This window comes from Cryptomeria japonica, chromosome 8 (genome assembly GCF_030272615.1).
Source record: "Cryptomeria japonica chromosome 8, Sugi_1.0, whole genome shotgun sequence".
Taxonomy (NCBI): Eukaryota; Viridiplantae; Streptophyta; class Pinopsida; order Cupressales; family Cupressaceae; genus Cryptomeria; species Cryptomeria japonica.
Genome location: NC_081412.1, coordinates 121,809,696 through 121,832,794, shown reverse-complemented (window position 1 = coordinate 121,832,794; position 23,099 = coordinate 121,809,696). Strand labels below are relative to the sequence as shown.

Here is a 23,099-nt window from a genome sequence, read left to right as displayed (position 1 = left end):
TTCAGCAATAAAAACGCTGTCTTTGAATATATAAAACAAATCTCATATTTTTTTATTTTTATTTTTTAAAATAACAAACACAAATTTCAATAATATTTTTATATTTGATCAATTTACATCATTTTGATATTCAATTTAGAAATGTCACTTTTATGCGATCGAAGTTAAACAATTTTAGTTGTGTTGGCCACTTCCTTTATAAAAGTGTGACACAACATTGTGCTTTTACCTAGGGCTAAGAATTTTGATTAGATTCACTGGTTGGAGTTCGATTCCCTCTTTTTAAATTGAGTTGTGAAAATGTTGAAATTAGGGTAAATGTGTGTAAATTGAAGTAAATATGCATAAACAATGAGGTACAATCATCAAACATAGCCATGAACTTGGATATGAGAATATGTGAGTGTTCAGATATGTTCCCAAAAGGTCGTCTTGAATTGTTGGGACTAGAATGCCCGTCACTTTGATCTTGTGAACTTTTCATCGTCCAAAGGGGAACTTGTTCATCTTTGTGGATAATGTCAATCCTAAAAATTATAGCTCTGTACCTATTCATGTACACAATAGAGAAGGGAAAATGGTTGGGAATAGGGGTTTGCCTTAGGTCAAACCCCAATCTTGGAATTAACCATGAAATAGAATTGAAATGCAAATGAATTGTTGTAATGGAAATGATTTCTTTTTTGAGGGAAATGTTGAAAATGTCTAAAACACTAATGATATACCTTTTTATGAAGTTTTGTTTGTCTTCATAAGGAATTAGGGTTTCATGTAGCCTTCATAAAACATAGAACATGAATGTCATCTTTAATGCTTGAATCTTGACTTTACTTCTGCTCCAATGCTTGAAAGAAGATTGATTACTTGCTCATTTGAATTTGAATGAATGTTTGATTGATCAGATTGAATTTGTAGATGTTGATGTCAAAATGAGAGGGGTAGACCTCCTTTTATACATGTTTGGTCAAAAAATAAACTAATTTTTTAAAATGATCTGACATGGGATCTAGGTTCCCACCCATTTCAAGTTACCATTGAGAGACCCCAAAATGGGCCATGATTGGGAGGACCAAAGCAAGGGTGCTCTATTCCCTAAGGACCTAGGTGCTAGCTCTCTGGTCCTAACCAATTAGGGACTCAAAATCTTGGGGGAGAAAGTGTAGGTGTTGAAAAAAATGAGTTTGGTGTATGGTGTGAGAAAAATCAGGGTTCTAATTATGCCTCAGGGGACAAACGACAAGGTGAGGGTCCAAATGAGGACAAAATTATAAGGGAGTACAATTTAGGATGCTACACCATGAAACAAGATTTACAATATATAGTGTCATAAAATGCTTAAACGATTTCCATGAAACAAGATTTACAGAACTGTAAAGAAAATTTCAAAACCAATTGAAATAGACATACAATGGAGGATCATTGTTATTGTGAGGTTGAAAGACAACCTTACTTGGGGTTTTGAAGTGTTTTGTTGTCCTTACAAGATGGAAGTGTTGATAAAAAAACTAGAATATATGAAAAATATATCACCAACAGTGGCTTCGAACCTCTTAGTAGTCAGTCCTAAAGTGCACCACAACTGGTTTGTTGGTGGACACTATCATGTTCCTTTGTGAAGAGTGAATGTTATTCCAAAGAAATTTTAGAGAACCTTGTTTGATGCAAATAGTGCTAAAGTGTCTGCAAAAAGACTGACAACAGATAGTAATGGGGAAATATATGTGCATTTACTATGCTTAAAGTTTGCAGAGAGTGGCATAGCAGTAAACATGTACCCAAATACCACGCATTCAAATTTTGGTCGATGATACATTTTGCCTCAAATAAAGGTGTTTTTGGAAATCGTTTGATTTGACTTGGGAAAAATGCATAAATTTGGTGATAATTCATTTTTTTGGTTGCCAATTGGACCATCTACGACGTGGTATTTTTAGTTTTGGCTGACATGTCCTTTACTAGCGTGGGCCCCTCACACAACATAGCCCTAACCATCATCAAACCCTCTCCCTTAATCCTGAGAAGAAAGATTCCCAAAACAAATATGTGCACCAAAGCATGGCAATTGTAATTAGTCAATAGACTATTATTGGTGGGAATAACCATTGATTTGTCTTCTGTCTTATGCCAACATTTTTTCATAGCGCAAAAATCTCCACCTAAAATTGAAGTAGATTAATAAATGCTAATAAATGCGTTGTTGCACCGCCTTTGAATGCATGACTCCAATGATTTTAAATCTAGGACAGTAGAAGCCAAACAGGGCAAAAAACAACTCATAGCTTTATGAGCACCAGAGAGAGTTTTATGGCGTTTACCAATTGTGTGTGTATTTTCTCATTGCCATCGCTAGTAGACAAACTCCTTCTACTGGTTCCTATTAAGGTAGTGATTCGAAGTGGATTTGGTAAGAGAAGTTTCCAATCTCTTATCATCTATGTATGGGCCGAATGGAGGAATTGAGCTAAGTCTATTGGCCAAACATCCATTCCTCTTCTCAGTTTGGTTGGTGTTTGCTTCAATGAATTTATCTATTCGAGTGGTTTCAGTAAGAGTTTTTATATCAAAACGAGTCCAATTCTTAGATCAAAATGCCCTATAAAAGAGTACCTTTATTTTAAAATTTGTACAAAATGCCATACTTGAAACATATTATTAGGCTATTCATAGAGAAATATTGGGCATCTATAACACTAGACACCTATAGGAAACAAATAAATACAAAGAAATAATAAAGGTTGAGCCATAGCTATAACCTATGCAAATATTATTACACTTTGGGCAAGAATAAGAAATTAGTAATAGTTCGTATGTGAGGCGGTTCATAGCTTCCACTAAGTTGACACCCTCCTTTAGACTTCCTCCATACTCAGATATGTAGAATAGAAGGGGAATTAGCATAAAAAGAAAATAATAATAAATAAATAAATAAATAGATCAAATAAAACAATCTTGGGCAACCTATAGCTTATGTTGGAAGTGGAGCCACAAGACCCTTGCCTTGTCTTTCTAAATGCGACCCGAGTGATAATAGTCTTTTAAACTCTTGCGATTGGTGTGACACAACCACCATTATTGTGCCTACCCTTTCCTATCACCTTTTTCCCTTGCCGTCATGAGCTACAAGTGACCATATATGTGGATTAAGCAAAACATAAGAAGTAGGGATAATAATAGGCCAAAATGCTTCCCATGAATGGTAGGAGTGATAAGACTTGCTAGAAGTCACTCCTATTTCCCCTCGTCATCACTTGAAACAAAGAGGTGCAAACCACAAAAATGAATCTAAATTGGACATTTAAAATTTAGTTGTATGTAATGTTTGGTGTTCCGATATCAATCTCTTAAGTTAATCTTCTTCATACGGTATAAAAAAAAGTCCTAAAAAAACATTTCACACAACTTGCCAGTTCAAATTAAGTTCTATTTGTTCATATTCAGTAATCTTTACATTATAAATTCAATTTACTTATATTACACAATCACTCCTAATAAAGATAATTTCTATTTTCTACGATTTCCTGACCCTCCAAATAAATTACCTAAGATTTACTTATATTACACAATGACTCATAATAAAGACAATTTCCATTTTCTACAATTTCTTGACCCTCCAAATAAATTACCCAAACTATATATTTCTATTTGTGTAACCATTGCACCTCGTTAGGGTGAATTACTAATTATTAAAGAAGAAAAAGATAAGCGTGCAAAAGGACAAGCAGGTTTTAGGCCCAAACACAAACACTCAACAATTGACCATGTCATCACTTTGAGGCACTTAATTGAAAAGGTTTGGGAGAATGGGGACGAAGCCTTTTGTTGTTTGTTGATTTCAAAAAGACATTTGACATGGTCCCTAGGGATAAACTATGACATATAATAAAAGAACTTGAGATTCCTTTGCATCTTAGGGTGGTTGTCCATAGCTTTATGATGAGGTTAAAGTTAAAATAAGAACTTCAACTAGCATCTCAAAAAGTTTTCAAAACAACATTGGGGTCAAGCAAGGGTGCCCCTTACCCCCTGCTCTTTTTGGTCTCTATGTTGATAAGCTTGAGGAATGGTTAAATTCACAAGATGGTGATGAGATTTGCTTATGGGGGTTCATGATAAGGTTTCTTCTTTATGCTGATGATCTTATTTTGATTGCAAATTCTACTCAAGGGTTGCAAGAACACTTATTTGCCCTTGAACACTTTTGTAATATTGCGGGGATGCAAGTTAATATTAGCAAGACTAAAATCATGATTTTCTCTAACAAAAGAAAGCCAAGTCAGCATAAGTTCCACTTTAGAGGCAATATTCTTGAAGAAGTCAAGGAGTACAAATATCTTTGATTTGACTTCAACAATAAGCTAAATTGGAAAGGCTGTAGAAATAAGAGAACTTTAGGAGGTTGGAAAGCATTATATGCTCTTCAAAACATATGTAGAGAGGTGGAACTTTGGGATTGGAAAACTACTCGGGTTCTTTCTAGTCTGCTTGTGCTCCTAGTTTTCTTTATGGGTGTGAATTATGGGCTAGCACCACCTTTATTTCAAAGTGGAAACAAATTGAGAAAATTCAGAAGCGCACGATCACAAGCAAGTTTAAAATTAAAAGCTCAGTTAATTATGATATTTCGTTGAGTGAAGTAGGGGCAGTTCGTATTGAAGCAATAGCTATGATGCGTCTCATAGGATTTATAAAAAGAATTGAAAAAATGGAAGCAAGTAGATGGCCTAAGATGGTTTTTGGAGACAACTTGAGCAAAAGGAAATAGACACGGATGAGACAAAACAACAAATGAATGAGTAAATGAAATATTTATTTAAATGCGTGCCCCATAGGCAAAAAATAGATTAAGGCTTTTGTTATAGATAAGTTTAGCAAGTATATTTGGAGTACAGAGCTAGGGAGGAAAAATAGTTATTATATTGAGGAGTTCAATCCCACATATGATCCTTTTCAAAAAGCATACATAAAGTTTTGTATCCCTTGGAGGGTCAAAATCCTTATTGTTCTTTTGAGAACCAACTCTCATCAACTTCGATGTGAAATAGGATAGTGGAAAAGGCCAAAAGAAATTTGGGAAGAAAGGGTTCGTAGCTTTTGCACTTTTGGGGTAGTTCAGTATGAAAGACACTTCATTTTGGAGTGTGATGCTTATAGAGACATCGTGAGCAAATATGATAATGTTTTGATAGCTGGTTCTTGGTTCAGTGTTTTCAATAAATGATCTGTTGAGAAATAGTGGGAGCTCATCTTCAATTTGTAATTTGTATAGAAAAAAACCGAATGCAAAAATCAACAATGACAAGACTGACCGTCTCATAAACTTTCAATGTTTAGCCTGATGGCAAGACTGATTGTCTCCTAACTTCCAATATTTAACCCCGCGAACGTTAAAAATTCTTCTTCTTCTTCTAATTTTCTTTGCCTTGCCGGGTGGGTGCCATCTATGAGGCCGATAGAATACACCGCCCCATTGCCCCTTGTCGTTATCTACATATTCATTAATTGCCCCTGAGAAGAGAGTTCGGAGTGCAAGCAGCAATGGTAACAGGAAAGGCTATTGTATTGTCAGTGTTGGTGACTTTGTCAGTTGTAGTAAGGACTGCATCGCAGCTTCCCATTCCTCCAAGATACGATGGATTTGTGTATAAGAATAGAATATCCGCCGATTCGGTACTTGTCGAGGCATTCTTTGACCCACTCTGTCCAGACAGCAGGGATTCATGGTGGCCATTGAAGGAAGCGCTTCGCTACTATAAACACAATATAACATTTATCGTACACCCTTTTGCCTTACCGTATGTTCTCTCTGCGCACTCTGTCTTATTGAATTACAATTGAAATACAGTTGAATATTTTCAATTTTAGCAAAAATTAATTGAAAATAAATAGTTTTAGAGAATGCACAAGTATGGATGCTTAGAATTCTATGTTGGGCCTTTGAATTTACTTGAAACTGCCAAACTAGACGATTGTCGTTGACTTTATGAAGACTTAGAAAATTCCTGTTCAAGATGAGTATAATTCAATTGTAAGCTTATCTGTTCCACGAAGACAGACAATTCTTGTTCAAGATGAGTTTAATTCAATTCTATCGTACCTGATCCATGAAGAGATTCAGAATCAGCTTTGGACATGATATGTAGGTTATTTAAAACACCCATCATGGTGAAGCCGCACTAAGTTAATTGAATTGTAATCTGCGTAACTCGATCTTTACCTTTTTTTGTTGCCTTTTTTTCCTCCTCTTCTATAGTCAACTATCAGACCCTTATGCTTTTTACCCATATAATAATTTCCTATATCAGTTGATGCAGTTTAGGTGAACATAGAGAAGTGGTCTTTTATATCACGGCCTAGCCAGTATCCTTGGCTGGCATCGGAGATTCCTCTTGTGGGAACATGCAGATTATTTCAACTTACTTTATAGATATTGTTCAAATTTTGTAAACCTTTAGTTTTGACTTCATGGTGGTCATGTATAATACCCTTCTAATGGGAAAGTGGATTTTTTTTCTTTTTACCATGTATAATATATATGTTATGATCTGTCTAAACTCTGTAATCCATAAGTTTTGACTTGTGACCAAGCTTGGAACTAAAATTAATCTCACAAATCCACTCAATCCAGGGGTAAACATTGGTGTAGATGGGTTGAGCATGTGTAAAGATGCCCCAGGGTTTTATCTCCTAGTGATGCATAATTTAAAGCAAGCTCCATTATTGTTGGCTAATTTGTACGTGTGAACTACAATCTGCTCAGGTGATCTGTTCCTCTAATTTGACTGAATCAAGCCAAACTGTTTGATTTGAAGTTGTTGTGTATCTATTTTTAGATTCATGGATGGCATTTCTTTGTAATTTTGAATTGATTGGTATCTTATCAATGCATCTCAAATATAACTTACTGCTGAGAATAAGCGATATTTAGAGAGAACTTTTCTATTTTACCTAGTTAATATGATAAGGCTCTTAATAGTATGATAAGCTTGGATAATACCCTCACTTTCGTGTAGAAGAGGACATTTTGCACCATATATATATACATCCACTTCTTGCTCAAGATTGAAGTCATTTTCTGAAGATTGACTTGAATAGTCTTCCTAAGCTGGTGTAGGATGGCAACCGCAAAACCATCCCACTCAAGGAAAAGTGATCTGTAATTGTTGTGGATATGCCAATCATGATTCATCAACATCGATTTTTCTTTTTCCTTGTATGCTGTCCCCAAGTTTTATAGGATTGAAACAACAATCTGAAGTTGCAAATTGATGCATTCTATAGCTCTATGGCTGCCAACATCATATATTCATTGTGCAATCTTAAACATTCTCACATTTTTGCATATCTTGTTTCATACTCCAACTATGCTACTGCCCACACTCAAACTTCAAAAGAGCAGTAGTGCAACAAGAAGTATGTGAACTCTTAAAATTCATGTAAGAATGTATTCGGTTCCTAACTGCTGTTAGTAACAGGCGCTATGCTTTATGTTGTTTCCCCCCCAAAAAAGAGGTTTGCACTGCAATGAGACAGAGACCAAGCTGATTCTTATAACTATTTGTGGAGAAGCCAACTCTGACTGTTAAAATCCTCAAGAACTTGGACCAACTGACAAGGGTCTGCAAACCCTTCTGCACTTTGGGCTCTGCAAAGCCCGGGAGGGTGATCCCTTAATGCATTTGCGACCTCTGCACCATTCTGGCAAATTACATTAAAACAAAACAGACAATCTCATTTAAAAGGGCTCAACAAAGAGGGAGAATGCTATAGAATGGCTAGTTCTCAGTGATCCTCAACTGTCTTTGGAGCATGAGATATCTTTAGTAAACAGTAATCTGCGTAAAAATGAAAAGATATTATGATATTCAGCAAATTAACAGCAAGCTGTCAGTGAGTTTTGAGCACAAAACTGGCATAAAAGACAGTTACAAACTGTGATCAGTGCTTTATCCATTGGGCACTTGAATTTACAAGACAGAATGAAAATATAACAAAATTTTATCTAATAGCATGAGATCTAAGAAAATATTGCCTTACAATATTTCTCATATGCATATCCCAACCCAAACTGTTTATTTGAACCCCTGCATAAGCCCTACCACTCTGCAATTCCACTCAAGCATTTAATTGACTCCTTAGATCAAAGCATGAACAGAAAATTCAAAATACATACACCACAACAGTGCAATGAATGAGAAAACCCTTGATTCTACTCACTCAAAACATGATAGAATTACATGCTGGATAAATGGGTTTGAAACATGTTTTTATTTACTTAATCTGCTACTCTCTGTTACAAAACATTTTACATATAACTCCTTCAAGAACCTGCAAGAAAATAGACACAAGACTCTTATCTATTGCTCTGTAAATGTCTTTTACAGCTTTCTCATTTCACCTAGACTCACTATACATGACCAAGGATTTGGAACCAAATTTTGGACCAAATTTCTCGACCCCCGTCTCATGGCCTTGAATTTTCTTTTATAGAAACAAGGGAGCAAACAAGCTTCGGGCCAGAAGAGACACCTGTCACAAGCCCATAAGACCACTTGTGATTCTGGTACAAAATATTCTTTACGATTTCCCCAAAACTGCCCACACTAGCATTGATGATGAGGTAGAACCAAAATTCCTAACTGCATTTTGGTAGAAACAAAACTTTTTGAGCCGTGCCACTATCACCCTTGATGCCTCCAGATGGATTGTGAGATGCGTCGTTCTGTCCTACAGAGCATTTTCCTTCCCAGAAGGGAAATTAGATCCCGACAAGAAGTAAAGTCGCCCCTAAACTAGAGGAGGAGCTTCAACCTTCATTCCCAGGATCAGAGAAAATGGAAAGAGGAGCTCATAGAGGAACATAATAACAAGGGGGGGCGTCGCAACTTCCATGCCGTTGCAAAGATGACTGGTTGCTGCCTCCAACCCAACCTTGTTCCGCTCCTGCCCCTTTGTGAGATCCTTCCTAAAATCCCCTACCAACCAGTGGCAGAGGAGAAGCAGAGGATGTGTCATGCAGGGCTTTTTCAGATGAAAAATGAATTTCAAGCCTCCACTGACTATCCTCCCCATTTTTAAGGCTCCACTGACTATAAGCATACTCACTCAAAAAGGATTTCCATCTGGTATCATAGAGCTCACTGTAACTTCTTGCACGATACTGCTCAAAAATCATCCTTGTCATTTTGAAACCTTTTTAGAAGATAATGAGGTTTTTGTTCTTTCTACCAATTGAAAACACCACCTAGCTGTATTTATAATAAAAAATACTTCGCTTGGCGGTGCTCATGCATGTGAAAAATCATTATTTCAATGCTTTCTACTCATCCTGCCAGCTATAGACTTAGGAAATCATGCCTATCAAACCCAGGATACCGTCATCTTCAAGCTGTCAATCCACTGCTTTCTGACAAGGCTCACCTTACGTGAACGATTTTGTTCTGATTTTGTTGTTCCTTGACTGCAAAATTTCAGCTTCAGAATCCCTTTCAGGACACTGAATCACTATCTTTTGAATTATGCTCGGAGATAGTTCCTTGATTTATCTTATTGAGAATCCCTAACAATATGCATCCTTTGATCCTATTGACAGGCCCTTGATCACTCTATAGCCAACTCAGAAATCATTCTTATCCTTTTATGCCTCTAAAATCTTAACTTCTTGTTGTCATGGCAATAAGATTTGCTGAGACGACTCCCTAGGAACTGCCAGCTTTGCTTGCCAATTCACCTCGACTCGTCAAACAACCTTTTGAACAGGTCTTCTAAAAATCAGTCGGCGTCCATGTGTCTCAACTTGTCTTCCTTTATCCCATGTCGACAAGCTTAGTTCTTTTTGCCTTTATTTTTTCGCGCGAGTGATAAGCATGTTGGTTGAAAATTTTGTACACTTGGGGAAATATACAAAATTGTGGTTTCAACCACAACACACGAGTAAAAACTCTCCTAATTAAGGGAAGACTCCCCCTATCTAACTACAACTTTGAAAATAAAATAGGATGGGATAGCAATCTTTCTCCTTTTTCAAAAAAGACAATATCCTTTTTTCTTCACAAAAAAGGATAGCGATTGAATATGAACAACAGTAACCACTTTCAAGTAAAATGAGAGAAAGGAAATGAAGTTTCCTAAAAGTGCAAAGACTTCCGTCACTTCCTTTGGGACATGACAGCAATATCAAGCTCAAAGACTTGATTATGTGAAGTCCTATCTACCCTTTGCTATACTAAATTTTACAACGAATAAAAGACAACAGCTCAAAGACTGGAATAATCTATTCTTTCAACACAAAGACAAGAACTAATGCAAGCTCAAAGACTTGCTGCTATTTCTTATCAAACAATAATTTTTTCCTCAAGAATAGACGCAAGCTCAAAGACTTGCTGCTCCTTCTAGAGATTTTCCTATTTTAATTAATCTTCTCTACTTGCAGCTCAAAGACTTCAAATTAGATTGGACTAAGCTCCTTTAGAAACACTTTGCATAGAAGAAATAAAAAGATTCAAACTCAAACATGTAGCTCAAAGACTCAAAACTTGAGTAATCCTTCTTTATTATTCTTCAAAACTTTCAATTCACATACATAAGCTCAAAGACTTCTTGCTGTAAATTTGGCAGAGTTTTTGCTTGCTTTCCAAAAAGATATCGATTACAATAGACCCTTCAAGTATTTATAGAAGAGGAGACTTGAGAAAAAGGTGGGAGGATCCCGACTAACTTGAGAGATTCTCTCAACCACCAAGACTTATTCAATAACTAACTAAGACTTCATTAACTAACTAGGAGTTATTCCAACTACAGTCCTAATCGGACACAACTTGTAGTTGCCTTACATGTAATTACAAAAGTGCAAGTAATGTGTAACTTGCTTTTTACAAAAAATACTTTTACATGTAACCTGTCAAAACAAAATTACAACTAAAGATTACAAAAGAGGGAAAATTCAACTAAGTGTTGAAAAACACTTAAGTTGAAGCACGTGAAGACACAAATCCTTGAAATTTCCGGATGCTCGTTTGTAGTTCCTCGGGATTTGGTTCATGGGTGTTCTTGGCAACAACCATGGTCTTCACAATAGTGTCATGACACCGGAGGAGCACAGAATTGTTTTTATCCAGGATAAACTGGATTTCATGCAGAAAGACTCGGTGTTTCATCAATGTCTGAATTGAAGCGGCCGAGAATTGTTCGCTCCTCCATTCATTATGAATCCTCATTTGTAAATCAGCAAGAACTTCTTCTTCTGGAATTAGCTCTCCATCCTGACTTACTATGTTACAAGAGGCCCTTTCACAATGTGAGACAATATCTCGGTAAACTTCGCCTCGAAATCTCTTTGCATCACCGATTTCCTCAATGAGGGATTTAAGAACAAGGGCCTTGTTTTCCAAGAGTTCTTCAAATTCCAAGTACATAATCCTGGAAGAGATGATGGCATGCTCCTGTAGAACACTCAACTGTTGTTGGGGCATGGTATGCCAGATTGTCAAACTTCTTTCAACACTTTCCAGATTCTTTTTGAAAGTATTAGAAGTCTGATCCAGTTTCTCCTCAATGGTCTCCAACTTAGACATTATTTGAAAAATGTCTTTCATTACCTGTGCACATAGATCATGAAGCTGATCAACCTAGGAATCCAGTGCTTGTACCTTCTGAGCAGCCCTTTCCACTCCATGAATTGATTCTTGGGAACCAGAAGAACCTATAGAGCCTTCAGCAGTAGGTTTTGTGATTTTATGAATGGCTGCCATAAGTTGTCGGTTTTCCTCTTCTAGCTTGTCTTTCTTCGTTAGAAGCTCATCACACCTTTGCACCAATGAGGCAATAGAAAACTGAGCATCATGTTTAATGACCTCATGCGTCTGTTTTCCCAACTCTATCCTTGTAACCTTATAATCGGTAGCTGACATTTCATCAAGTGGCTTATCTGCAATAGGTTCCACAATTTCAGCTATCGTTATCTTGTTGCTATCAACAGTTACTCTGGAGATAGTCTTGGCCTTCTTAGCAACTTTGGATCTGGACTGTTTCAGTTGTTGGTAATCAAAGGCATCAAGTGAGATTTCTTGCTTCTTCCTTTTTGGAGTAAAAGAACTGAGCCATGGAGGCAAAGTCATCAACTCCCCTCCAGTAGCAGCCATAGGCAAAGGAGAAGCAGTTTTTGTTTGAATCACCGTGGTCATCTTGGGAGGAATATCTGTTTGGACAGCGACCATGGTTTGCTCAGTTACCAATGGGCATGAAGATTGCCTCATGAATTCTTCAAAACCAGAAGTGGAAGTATCAATTTCTGATAACTGGATGCAAGTAGGAATATCCTTAGGAACTTTCAACACACTCTCTTGTTGATGATCAGGAGATGGCTCGTATGCTGAAATGAGAATTGCATTCTGAGGAGACTCATCCACAATCAAATCAGGAGGAGAAAGAGGCGTCTCAATGGAAACTGGTGGAATGTTCTCATGAGGCGAGTCTGAAACTGGAGACTTGGGAGCATCATCAGATTGCTGCCCCTCTTCTGGATTATCCAGATCGATCACCTAAACATGGAATCGTGATTTTTCCTTCCCACGAACTATCGTCTCCTTAGGAGGAAGCACTAGAGGCCAAACACCAAAATGCCAAATTCATTGAAATGTTGATGGGAGGACAGGCGGAAGACATAATCGAGACGGGAGAAGAGGCGATATTAGAAGAATTCGAAGATGAATGGAATAGGAGAGCATCAAAGTTAGGCAGAGTTGTCGATGTGCGGGTTTTAGGAGACATAGGACAAATCCAAAGCTGGTAAAGGCAGTACGAAGACCAAGTTTTTGAGGAAGAGCAAAACATAGAACCGGTGTGGGTAAAGTGTCGAGTGCAAGAGTACAATCTGTTCGTCGTAAAACAGTCTAAGAGTAAAGAGATGACCCAAGTTTTGACAAGCCTTCAACAGTATTGGGAGCAATAGTTGGAAACGACCGAGTAGAGAGAAAAGTCAAACGTTGACCAGGAGCAAGGATAATGTTTAGGTGTCAATATTTTGTCCTTTTGCTGAAAGTCTGCTATAAAAGCAGAATATTTTTCATTTTGAAAACAGTTTGAGATTTGTAGACTTGCGAGAGCTCTGACAAGTTCGAGCCTCTTTTCTTGTTTCTCCTACGAAATAGTTGTTTCAGTGGTGTCTGTTCTTTGCAAGTAATAGTGATGATAAAGTCTGAACTTATAGCTGATGATATGTGATTGCATTTCACTGTTTTGTATGAAGTAAAATATAACTCTGCGCGGGCTTCCGGTGTGTTATATGTCTGACTTTGTTTGATTCAGTGTTTTCATTTGCAAATCGCACAGTTTTATAAATAATTGAGAGAATATTTCTGGTTATTTGTAAAATTCTTCTTTATCATTGCTTATTACTTTAGAAAGGCATGTATTGAGATACTAGCTTAGGATATCAAAATTCATTTCAGCATTTAAGTTCATTTTGTTTGTCTTTATTTCAAAATATCCTAAAAATTGTGAACTGTAATGGAAATAACCCTCCGGAAACTGCAAGAACTAGGTTATCTTAAAGGAACTAATCGGAATCCCCTCGTATAAAAACTGTTGATGTATGCTACTGAGTAAAACCACAGGGTCTTATAAGACGTCTCGAGCCTTGAGGTGTAGGTCCCCTAAACCTTTCAAGAACATAAACTCATGGTTGAAAGCAAAAGTTTATGAATGTTGAGCGAACTCAAAACTCACATCAACAGAATATGGTGCTAGAAGGAGGGCCTGGAGTACTAGATCTTAAGTAACCTAAGTAGTTTAAGTTGGAGTATAAAAGAGTGACTAGGTCTAGGTCGTGTGATCTTGGTGTTCAGTTTCAAGAGTTACCGAATAGGAGGAATAGAAGGCCTAGGGCTAGTTCAGCTGGACCAAATTTAGTAAATAATAATCGAGGCCAGGCGCAAAATCAGTTGCAGCCCCCATTGCATTCACCGCCACCACCTCCTCCAATTGCGTTTTTTAATGCTAATTCACCTATCAAGTTCAATGTTTATCATGATTTACCTAAAAATCCCAACAAATTGTGTCTGAAGTTTCAAATTCATGGTGATGCAGAAGTGCATCTTAAGGTTTTCAAAGATATGTGTGGGAGAGCCCGAATTCAACATGAAGATGTTGTATGTAGGTTGTTTCCATATACTCTAAGTGAAGAGGCTCACATGTGGAACATTATCTACCTACTGGCTCGGTAACAACTTGGGATTTGCTAGAAGCCGCATTTTTGTCAAGATTTAAGGCACTTATAGATCCTGCTACGTTATACCATCAGTTCGCCTTAATCCGTAGGGAGCCAAATGAGCCAATTTGTAGTTTCAATGATAGATTTCACAGAGCTTACTCAAAGCTTGAAGCTCCATACACTTTAGCGGAACCAGCCGCATTGTCAGTATATTATGCAGCTATGGATCCCTTAACATCGATGTTTGTAAAGAGGAAAATTCCAGCGATTACAACCCTGTCAGAAGCATATGCTGAAACTATAAACGTTAATAAGGAAATGGGACAGGTTGGGTATGGTCCGGCCACAGGTCTGGTTATAATAATATGATAGTGCCAGTAGGAAATATTGTACCGCAACCTGTGCATGGGGTAAGACTAGTTGGGTTTCCCCAAAGTACTTTCCCAAACCAAGCAGTTCCGGATAATAATAAAGCCATAGTAGTACATCCTGGACCAGCAATCACTGAAGTGACCCCAAATAATGGAGGTTCTTTCTTCTCACAGACTCCCGAGGTAAACAACTAGGAAGATCACAGTAATAAACAAGAAATTAAGGAGATCTCTGACATGTTAAGGAAATTGTCTACGGAAGTGTCTTAAGAAGTCAAAATTATAACAATAGAGGATATGACCAAGGGAATTTCAATTCACAACAAAGGTATAATTAGAATCGACATCCGAGACCTTGGAACTCTCGACCAAATAATGGAGGGATAGTCTCACCTTTAGATAATTCTCCAGCTGTGGAAAATAATCCTCCTGCCAGAATTAATTTGATAGAATGCGCTTTGACTGATTGGTGTAGAATTCATAATACAACTGGACATGCAGAAAAAGATTGTCCGCAGTTTAAAATAGCGACTGATATCTTCCAATCCAAAGTCATGAACTTACAACAATCAGAAGAATTTAGTGAGCAAATTGCATGGAGGGAAATATTTCCAACCAACTATGACACTGCCTTACTTTTAGAAAGCCCTAGACAATCAACAATCCCGATACAGGAAAATCCAGTAGTGGAGCATATTGGAAATATTCGAGGATCCACTGCTCTAGTAGTGGAGTCATATATTCCCTTTTCAGCAGGAAGATTCATCTAAGTCAGAAACTGAGGAAGTGTATGTCACACAATAGTAACTTAAAGGAAACACCTATAATTTGATAAGTAAAACCTACAAGAAGCCTAGGGAACCCTTGACAACTTTGGTACCACCGAATAATTACCAGACACCTCCTGATCCTCAAGTAAGTAATATGCCGATCACTCTCAAGGAAAATAAAGTGTATAAAACCCCTGGAGTAACTAAAATAGGTAAATGTGAAGTTAAAGGCAACGATATAAGTGCTGAACAATTGATGAATTACCTAGCAGAAGAAATTAAGAAAGTAAAAATAAGTCCGTCCTTGACATAATTGTTGAGAGCTCCTGTTATCAAGAATGCCTTAAAGGATTGGACGAGCATGTAGGGAAAGAGAAGAATGATCATAGGGAGAAGGAACCTAAGCTCAAAGAAAAGGAAATTATGCCCGCTGATGAAGCACATGGGGCAATATACAAAGGCAAGTCAGAGGTTTTGCCATTCTTATTAACCTTGAGAATATTTGGAAAGAACTTACATAATTGTTTAATTGACTTTGGGGCGTCCACAAACGTCATGCCACTGGCTATTTGTCAAGAATTAGGTCTGACTCCAGCAAAGTCAAACCGTAAAGTAACTCTGCTGGATCAGACAGAAGTGAACGTGATTGGAGAATTGACAAATGTACACATGCAATTGGCATCAGACCCAAGGATACAAGGTTTTACGGACATTCAGGTAGTTGATATACGTGATCAGTATGGGATCCTACTAAGCAAAGACTGGCTGAGAATGTTAAATGGATATTTGCATACAGATTTCTCTCATATGTGGTTATTGTGGAAGGGAGTCCCAAATCAGATTAGAGTAGAGTCTGAATGTCGGGTGAGATTGATGATCACTGATTACAATTAGGAAAATGAGGTGCTTCATCTTGAAGTAGAACCTGGAGTTTATGCTATAAGGCCATAGATGGATAAAATATGTGATTTTGAAACAAAAACCGTCATAAAATGTTTGCCGTACACAGATATGTTAGTTCAATCAGGTAGTGAGTGTTCTGATGAAGAAAAGGATGCATTAAACATGTTTGAAGAAATGGTTGCTCAGAAAGTTCATACTTGCCTACAACATGGAGAATAGTTAGAGTCCATATATTGACAGATTGGTGTAGGGTCCATAATACGACACATCCTGAAACTTAGTGCATACTATGTTTGACTGTGTTAGACAATAAATGGGTGGCAAATAAAGCGACATCAAAAGGAAGAAGTTCGCTAAAGATGGATAAGTCTAAAATTAGCGGGGAAGTTATGAAATCGGAAGAAAATGAGACTTCTCTGAATTGCGGAGAATATCTTGAGATGGGAAAAGGTAAAGTAGATTCCAAAGTCGGAAAATCTACCGCATTGAGAGAAGAAGTCTGGGCATTAAAGTTTGATGGATCGAAATCTAAGCAAGGCATAGGCATAGGAGTGGAATTGACCAACCCCAGAGGAAAATCATTTCTGGCCGCCTATCGACTTCAGTTTCAATGTACACACATAACAGAATATGAAGCATTGATACATGATTTATTATTAGCCATAAAGAAAGGAGTCCGGATATTGAAAGTAATGGGAGATTTAGAGTTGGTGGTTTTCTAGGTAAGAAAATAGTACGTTTGTCGATATAAGAGGCTTGCTAATTACCAACATCGAGTATGGGATTTAATAGAGAGTTTCAAAGCTTTTAATATTGAGCATATCCCAAGAAAGTTTAACAAGAGAGGGGACGCTCTAGCAGTTGCAGCAAGTTCATTGGAACCGTTAGAATCCTCCAGATTGAAGAAATTCACAGTAGAGCTGGTTCCAACTCCATCAATACTTGATAATGTGCGAAACCTGCAAGACTTTGAAGATGATCACCACATCAGGGAATTCATTACAAACTCTGGTATTTTTGAAGCACAAGTGATTGATGAAGTTGATCTGCCAAATGATGAAGCAGAAGAATTGCCTGACATTGTGAAGTGTAATAATATCCCTAAGGGCATAGTGGAATTAGAAAGGTTGTTTGATATGGATCAAGTCCTAAAACATAAAAGCTTACCTAAAACAGAAGGAGACCAATGTCAATAGTATAGTCTAGATACAACAAAGGAACATAATGTTTTAATAGGAAAGGTGTGTACTAAGAAAGAAAGGGATGACATTATACAAGCACTGAAAGACTATATACACGTCATTGCTTGGACGTATGAAGATTTGAAAACATATGACACATCAATTATCACTCATACGATACCTTTGAAACCGGATGCTAAGCGGCTCCGATAGAAACAAAGACCAGTAAATGCTTTAATAGAGCTCCTAATCCAAAAGGAAGTACAAAAATTGTTGTCTGCAAGAATTATATTTCCTGTTAGGCATTCAACTTGGGTTGCGAACCTAGTTCCAATTCGTAAGAAAAATGGAGATATAAGGCTATGTGTAGATTTTAGAAACCTAAACAGGGCTTCAGAGAAGGACAATTACCCACTCCCGTCTCTAGATGAAGTGCTAAAAATAGTTAATGGGTCCCAAATGATGTCTTTTCTAGATGGATTCTCGGGATATAACCAAGTTATGGTTGATAAACAGGGCAGGTTAAAGACAACGTTTACCACAAAGTGGGGAACCTTCGCTGATAGAAGGATGCCATTTGGATTGATCAATGCGGGAGTGACATTTCAAAGGGCGATGGACATTGCGTTCAGAGATTTGATTGGCAAATGCATAATAATTTACATGGACGATTTGACTGTGTTTTCAAAGGATAGGTCCACGCATGTACAAGATTTGCAGAAAGTGCTGAAGAAATGCGAACAATATGGGATATCTTTAAATCCAAAGAAATGTATGTTTGGGGTGATAGAGGGAAAGTTGTTAGGACATGTAATTTCTGAGGCTGGAATCTCGATAGATCCCGACAGAGTTAGTGCATTGATGAAGTTACAAATCCCAAATAGCAAAAAGGAGTTAAAGTCATATTTCGGAAAAATCAATTTTGTCTGCAAATTCATTACAGGCTTTGTGGAGATAGTACAACCATTGAACGCAATGTTGAAAAAGGATGCTAAGATAGAATGGACAAAAGAGGCACGAGAAGCTTTTGAAAACATAAAGAAAGCAATAGCAGATGCCCCAGTATTGTCTAGTCCTGATTATAACAAACCCTTCTATATCTACTCATTTGCGTTTGAGTATACTTGCGCCCCAGTACTAACACAAAAGACTGAAGAGAGAGGAAAATCCTATATCATTTATGAGCTGCCCATTCAAAGACGCATAACTGAGGTACATTAATATTGAAAAACATGCTCTTGTGTTAGTAAAAGCAATTCGAAAATTTAGACATTACATTCTAAAGAGCAAGGTCATTGCAATTGTGCCTGACGCATCCATAAAAACCCTTCTAATGCAAAATGAGATAGGAGAGAGACGTGCTAAATGGATTACTGTTATACAAGAATTCGATATAGACATCGTCCCAATGAAGTTGGTAAGAGGACAAGCGTTAGTGCAAGCAATTGCGGAGACAAATCCGCAACTGATAAGTCAACACTATGTACTTAATGACAAGAAACAAGATGATTGGTATGGAGATTTGATGCATCTCCTTGTCACGGGTCGTTGCCCAGACCATTTGAACAGATCACAACGTAGAGCGTTAAAAGTCAAAACATAGAATTACATGATAAAGAATGGTAACTTGTTCCGGAGAGATCATGCGGGGGTCTATTTGAGATGTGTAAGTAAAGAAGAATCGGAGAAGATCCTTCATGAATTTCATGATAAATTTGGTACAGGACATGGAGGACATTTGGCCACGATCCACCCAGTGTTAAGGGCGAGATATTACTGTCCTACTATCTTTAAGGATGTTTACCACCACATACAACAAGAATGCAGCAAGTCCAAAAGCACTTATGAAAGCAAAACAAACTCTAATGTAGTATTTACATTGTCATCAAGACCCTCTTTAGAAGCAAGGCTTGAGATGAATCCCATTCACTGGGATTGGAAGAACTTCACCATTAAGCCTAGAGAGATGAAATGCATTGGCCTCCTTGCAACTAGTGATGACATATGGACCACTCCAGACAACATCAAATTTGGAGTGTCTTTCGGCTTTGGCTCTGTCTGCATCCCACTTGAGAACTAGATCTCCCTCTATTGAAGACCCTATTAGTAGACTTTTTGTCAAAACTTCTTTTGACCTGCCCTTGATGAACCTTAAGTGTATGCATGGCCTAGTTTCTAACTTCTTCTAGCTCCATCAACTTAGCAAGCCTCACTATCATGGCATCACTCTCTGTCAATTCCAGCCGATGTGCTAATTCAAGAGAGGGTAACTCTAGGGAAGATGGGAGTCTTGCTTCCTTCCCATATACCAACATGAAAGGGGAGTTACCAATTGCCCTCTTGGGTGTGACTCTATTGGCCCATAAGGCTGTCCTCAACTTAGTATGCCAAGACCTTTGATTGTCTTCAATTGTTCTTTTGATCATCTTGATGAGGTTTTTGTTGGAAGACTCCGCTAAGACATTACCCCGAGGGTAGTGTAAATCGGAAAAATCGAACCCTAGTCGTTCTCCCCTCCCCAACTCCGAGGAGAGAGAAGGGAGAGTCACTAGGGTTGATGGTTTTCACTTAGGAGGGACTTTACATTCAAAAGAGGGGTTGAAACCCACAAGATCCAATCCCACGCAATGCAAGATTGGATTCTATATGAGTTTCAAGGGTTGTGATAGCAAGCATACCCTCTTTTGTAAAGAAATGTAGATAGAAAGATTAAGCTAGGAATGCATGTAGAAGCAAGAAAGATTCACTTATAAATAGAGATAGGGATATGATATGAAGCTGCGGACCTGAAATTAGCAGTAAAATGTCGAGACGGCGCTGTCCTGCAAATTTGAGCAAAAGTTGACGGGACGATGGCGCCCGGCATGCACACGGTCCTCCGAAAAATCCGCAAAACGAAGGGGGATCTGTTCGTCTCTGCACAAGGATTCTAGATCTTCAATTTCAGTCGCGTACCTGCAACCTTGTTGTAAGGATGTTTGTATCCTTATGTGCGAAGGTATAGATGTTGTTGTTTGTTGTATGTTGTATGTTGTAGCATGTGATCTCCTCTTCAATGGTTGAATCCTTGTCTTGAATGCAACACCTAGCCTTGAATGGAGACTTATAATGATCAATTGCTTGAAGGAATGCTTGAATGCTTGAATGCTTGATTGTTTGAATATCGCTTTCGCGTCTTGTACACATATGTCCTTCCTCCCTAAAATGGGAGAGGAAATGTAGTTTATATACTTGCCAATTAGGGTTGATAGACTGATTTTCCCGACCTTAGGCTGACCAGGAAATGTTATTTTCCAATTTGCAAACAAAAAGGCCCGAAGTCCCATAGGAGACCGGGTCCAAAATAGGGCCAGGGACCAGGGCGCTGGGCGCCCTAGTCCTGAAGGACCAGGGCACTGGGCGCTCTGGTCCCACCTCCCGGGACAGCAGGGTGCAAGGAGGGATCAGGCCAAGGTGCAGAAAAATGCAGTTTTTGGTGTCATGAGCAAGTTTCGGGGTCTCCATTCAGGTTCCGTGTTGCATCGCCATCGTGAAGACCCAAATGCAGTCGAAATTGCAAGTGCCGCAATTTTAGGACGCTACATTTAGCCCCCACTTTAGCGGGAGTATAAGCGTACGCCAATACTTCCGGTAAAGTACAAGGAAACAACATTGAAAAACTTTCACCACGTCAAGGAGGCAAGATACACCAAGCCCCCAGTGGACTAAGGATCTTACGACTTCGATTGACAAAGTAAAAGGGAAGATCACGAGGGAGAACCATGACTGTCAGTAGTAAGGTTCCCTCACTATGAGTCATGCGAGAAAGATATCAAAAATTTTCAAGGCAAAGCTAAATTTGTCAAGAAATTTTCAAGTATCTTGAAAAGATATGAACGGGATGTATGCCCCCCTACGTTAAAGCGATCGCACACGCCTCACCGGGGGTGATTGCTTTAAGGTAGTGATACATATAAGAAAATGAAAAAGGGAAAGGAGCACGTTATCACAAGGATTTAGCCCCCAAGTGTGAGATAAGCCCAAGGATAATAGACACAAAACACAAAGCACAAGGTGACTTCGCTTTCCTCGGGGTCAGTATGCTGTATGATAATTCATGTATATCATATGTATGTATGCATAATTGTTCTTCATTCCCCAATCAAGGAAGGTCACCTAGAAGAAGGGAACACATGTGTCTTTTGAGTCAACATGAGAGAGATCAAAAGAGATCTCAATGTTTTGCATCGTCCTCAAGTAGACAACACTAAGGACAACAAATAGAAGAATGAGAATAACACATAGAAGAAGTAACAAAAGAGAGGGGGAGAGAATCTGCTATGCTAATGAAACTAGTCTAGCACGTCATCTACCCCCCGATCTTGCTGATCAATGTTTCAGGAAGGTAGGGAACACGCTAGAGGAGGAACATCCAACACAGCAGATGGAGCTATCACAAGATCCAAACAAGGGCTATGTTCATATCCCAAGCCACGATGTTCTTGTCTAGGAGCTAGGATAAGTGCTTTAGAAAATTCGTTAGATAAATGGTTATCAATATCAACAAGTTCATATTCACTATCAGAATGAATAGGAGAGGTAGCATTTTCATCATGAATAACATTTTCATCTATATCATCATCAAGATTTATAAAAATAGGATCTTTAACTCGCACAGGATCAAGACCATCATGCATCTTATGTTTAGGAGATTTCGGCTCAATCGTCGGCTGAGGAGAAAATGGAATAATGCTTGTTGAAGGTGTTTTTGGGGATTGCAAAGTTTGAGAAGCAGCTGCCTGAGCTCTAAGACGACGCTTTCGTCGGCGTTTACGTGCAGAACGATTTCGTCTAGTCTTAGTAGGAAGTTGAGAAGATTGAGGAGGAGGAATGTTCTCATCCTTATCACTTGGGTGTTTAGGTTGTGGTCTCTTAGGTTGAATAATAGGAGAAGAGGAAGGTCTCTTCTCTCCATAAGAGGAAGGAGGAGGAACTGCTCCATATAAGGGAGGAATATTCGGTTTAGGAAGGAGACCAAGTCCATCATGACGAGGAGGTATAGGTCTACCTTTAGAAGGTTTATTAGATATAGGCATAGTCACATCCATAGGAATAGGTTGGGAATCTTCTTGAGGAAAGACATTAGTTTTATCTTTCAAAGGAAGAACTTCCTTCTCAAGAATGATAGGAATATCAAGTTTGGGTGTTCTAGGTTCACTTAGAGATAGGATCATGTCTTTTTTCCACTTTTGATAAGATTTGAAAAGATGATCACTTCGCGGAGGAAGAGATTGGAATTGTTTAGGCCAAAAGTAATCAATAGGAACGCTAGAAGTTCTTTCAGCTGGTTTAAAGAGACTATGATTGACAGTAACAACTTCACCATTATGGGGAAATTTCAAGCACTTATCAATAGGAGAAGCAATAGCTTTCATGGAAGACAGCCAAGGATAGCCTAGCTTCACACGAAATTGTTCGGATGATGGAATAATAGCAAAGTCCACATCAAGGGATTTGTTATGGACCTCAATAGGTAATGTAATAGAACCAATTGCAGGAGAAGAAAATGCATCAAATAGTTTCACAACCACATTTGTTTCATCATAGATCACTTGATTCAATTGCAAAGTAAAAAGAAACTCTTCAGTAATGACATTAACCATGCAAGAAGGATCAATAAGCACTCCAT

General features: G+C 38.2%; 1 protein-coding gene across 1 annotated transcript in view; it reads left to right on the top strand.

Annotated features, from left to right (window-relative positions):
- The first annotated feature begins 5,404 nt into the window (after nt 1-5,404).
- The window catches only part of LOC131857394 (uncharacterized), a 68,094-nt gene continuing 50,399 nt past the window's right edge, over nt 5,405-23,099 (top strand). The window contains exon 1 of the mRNA XM_059209917.1: nt 5,405-5,792. Within this exon, the coding sequence (XP_059065900.1) occupies nt 5,536-5,792 (257 nt within the window). The 5' untranslated portion in view covers nt 5,405-5,535. The remainder of the gene's footprint in view (nt 5,793-23,099) is intronic.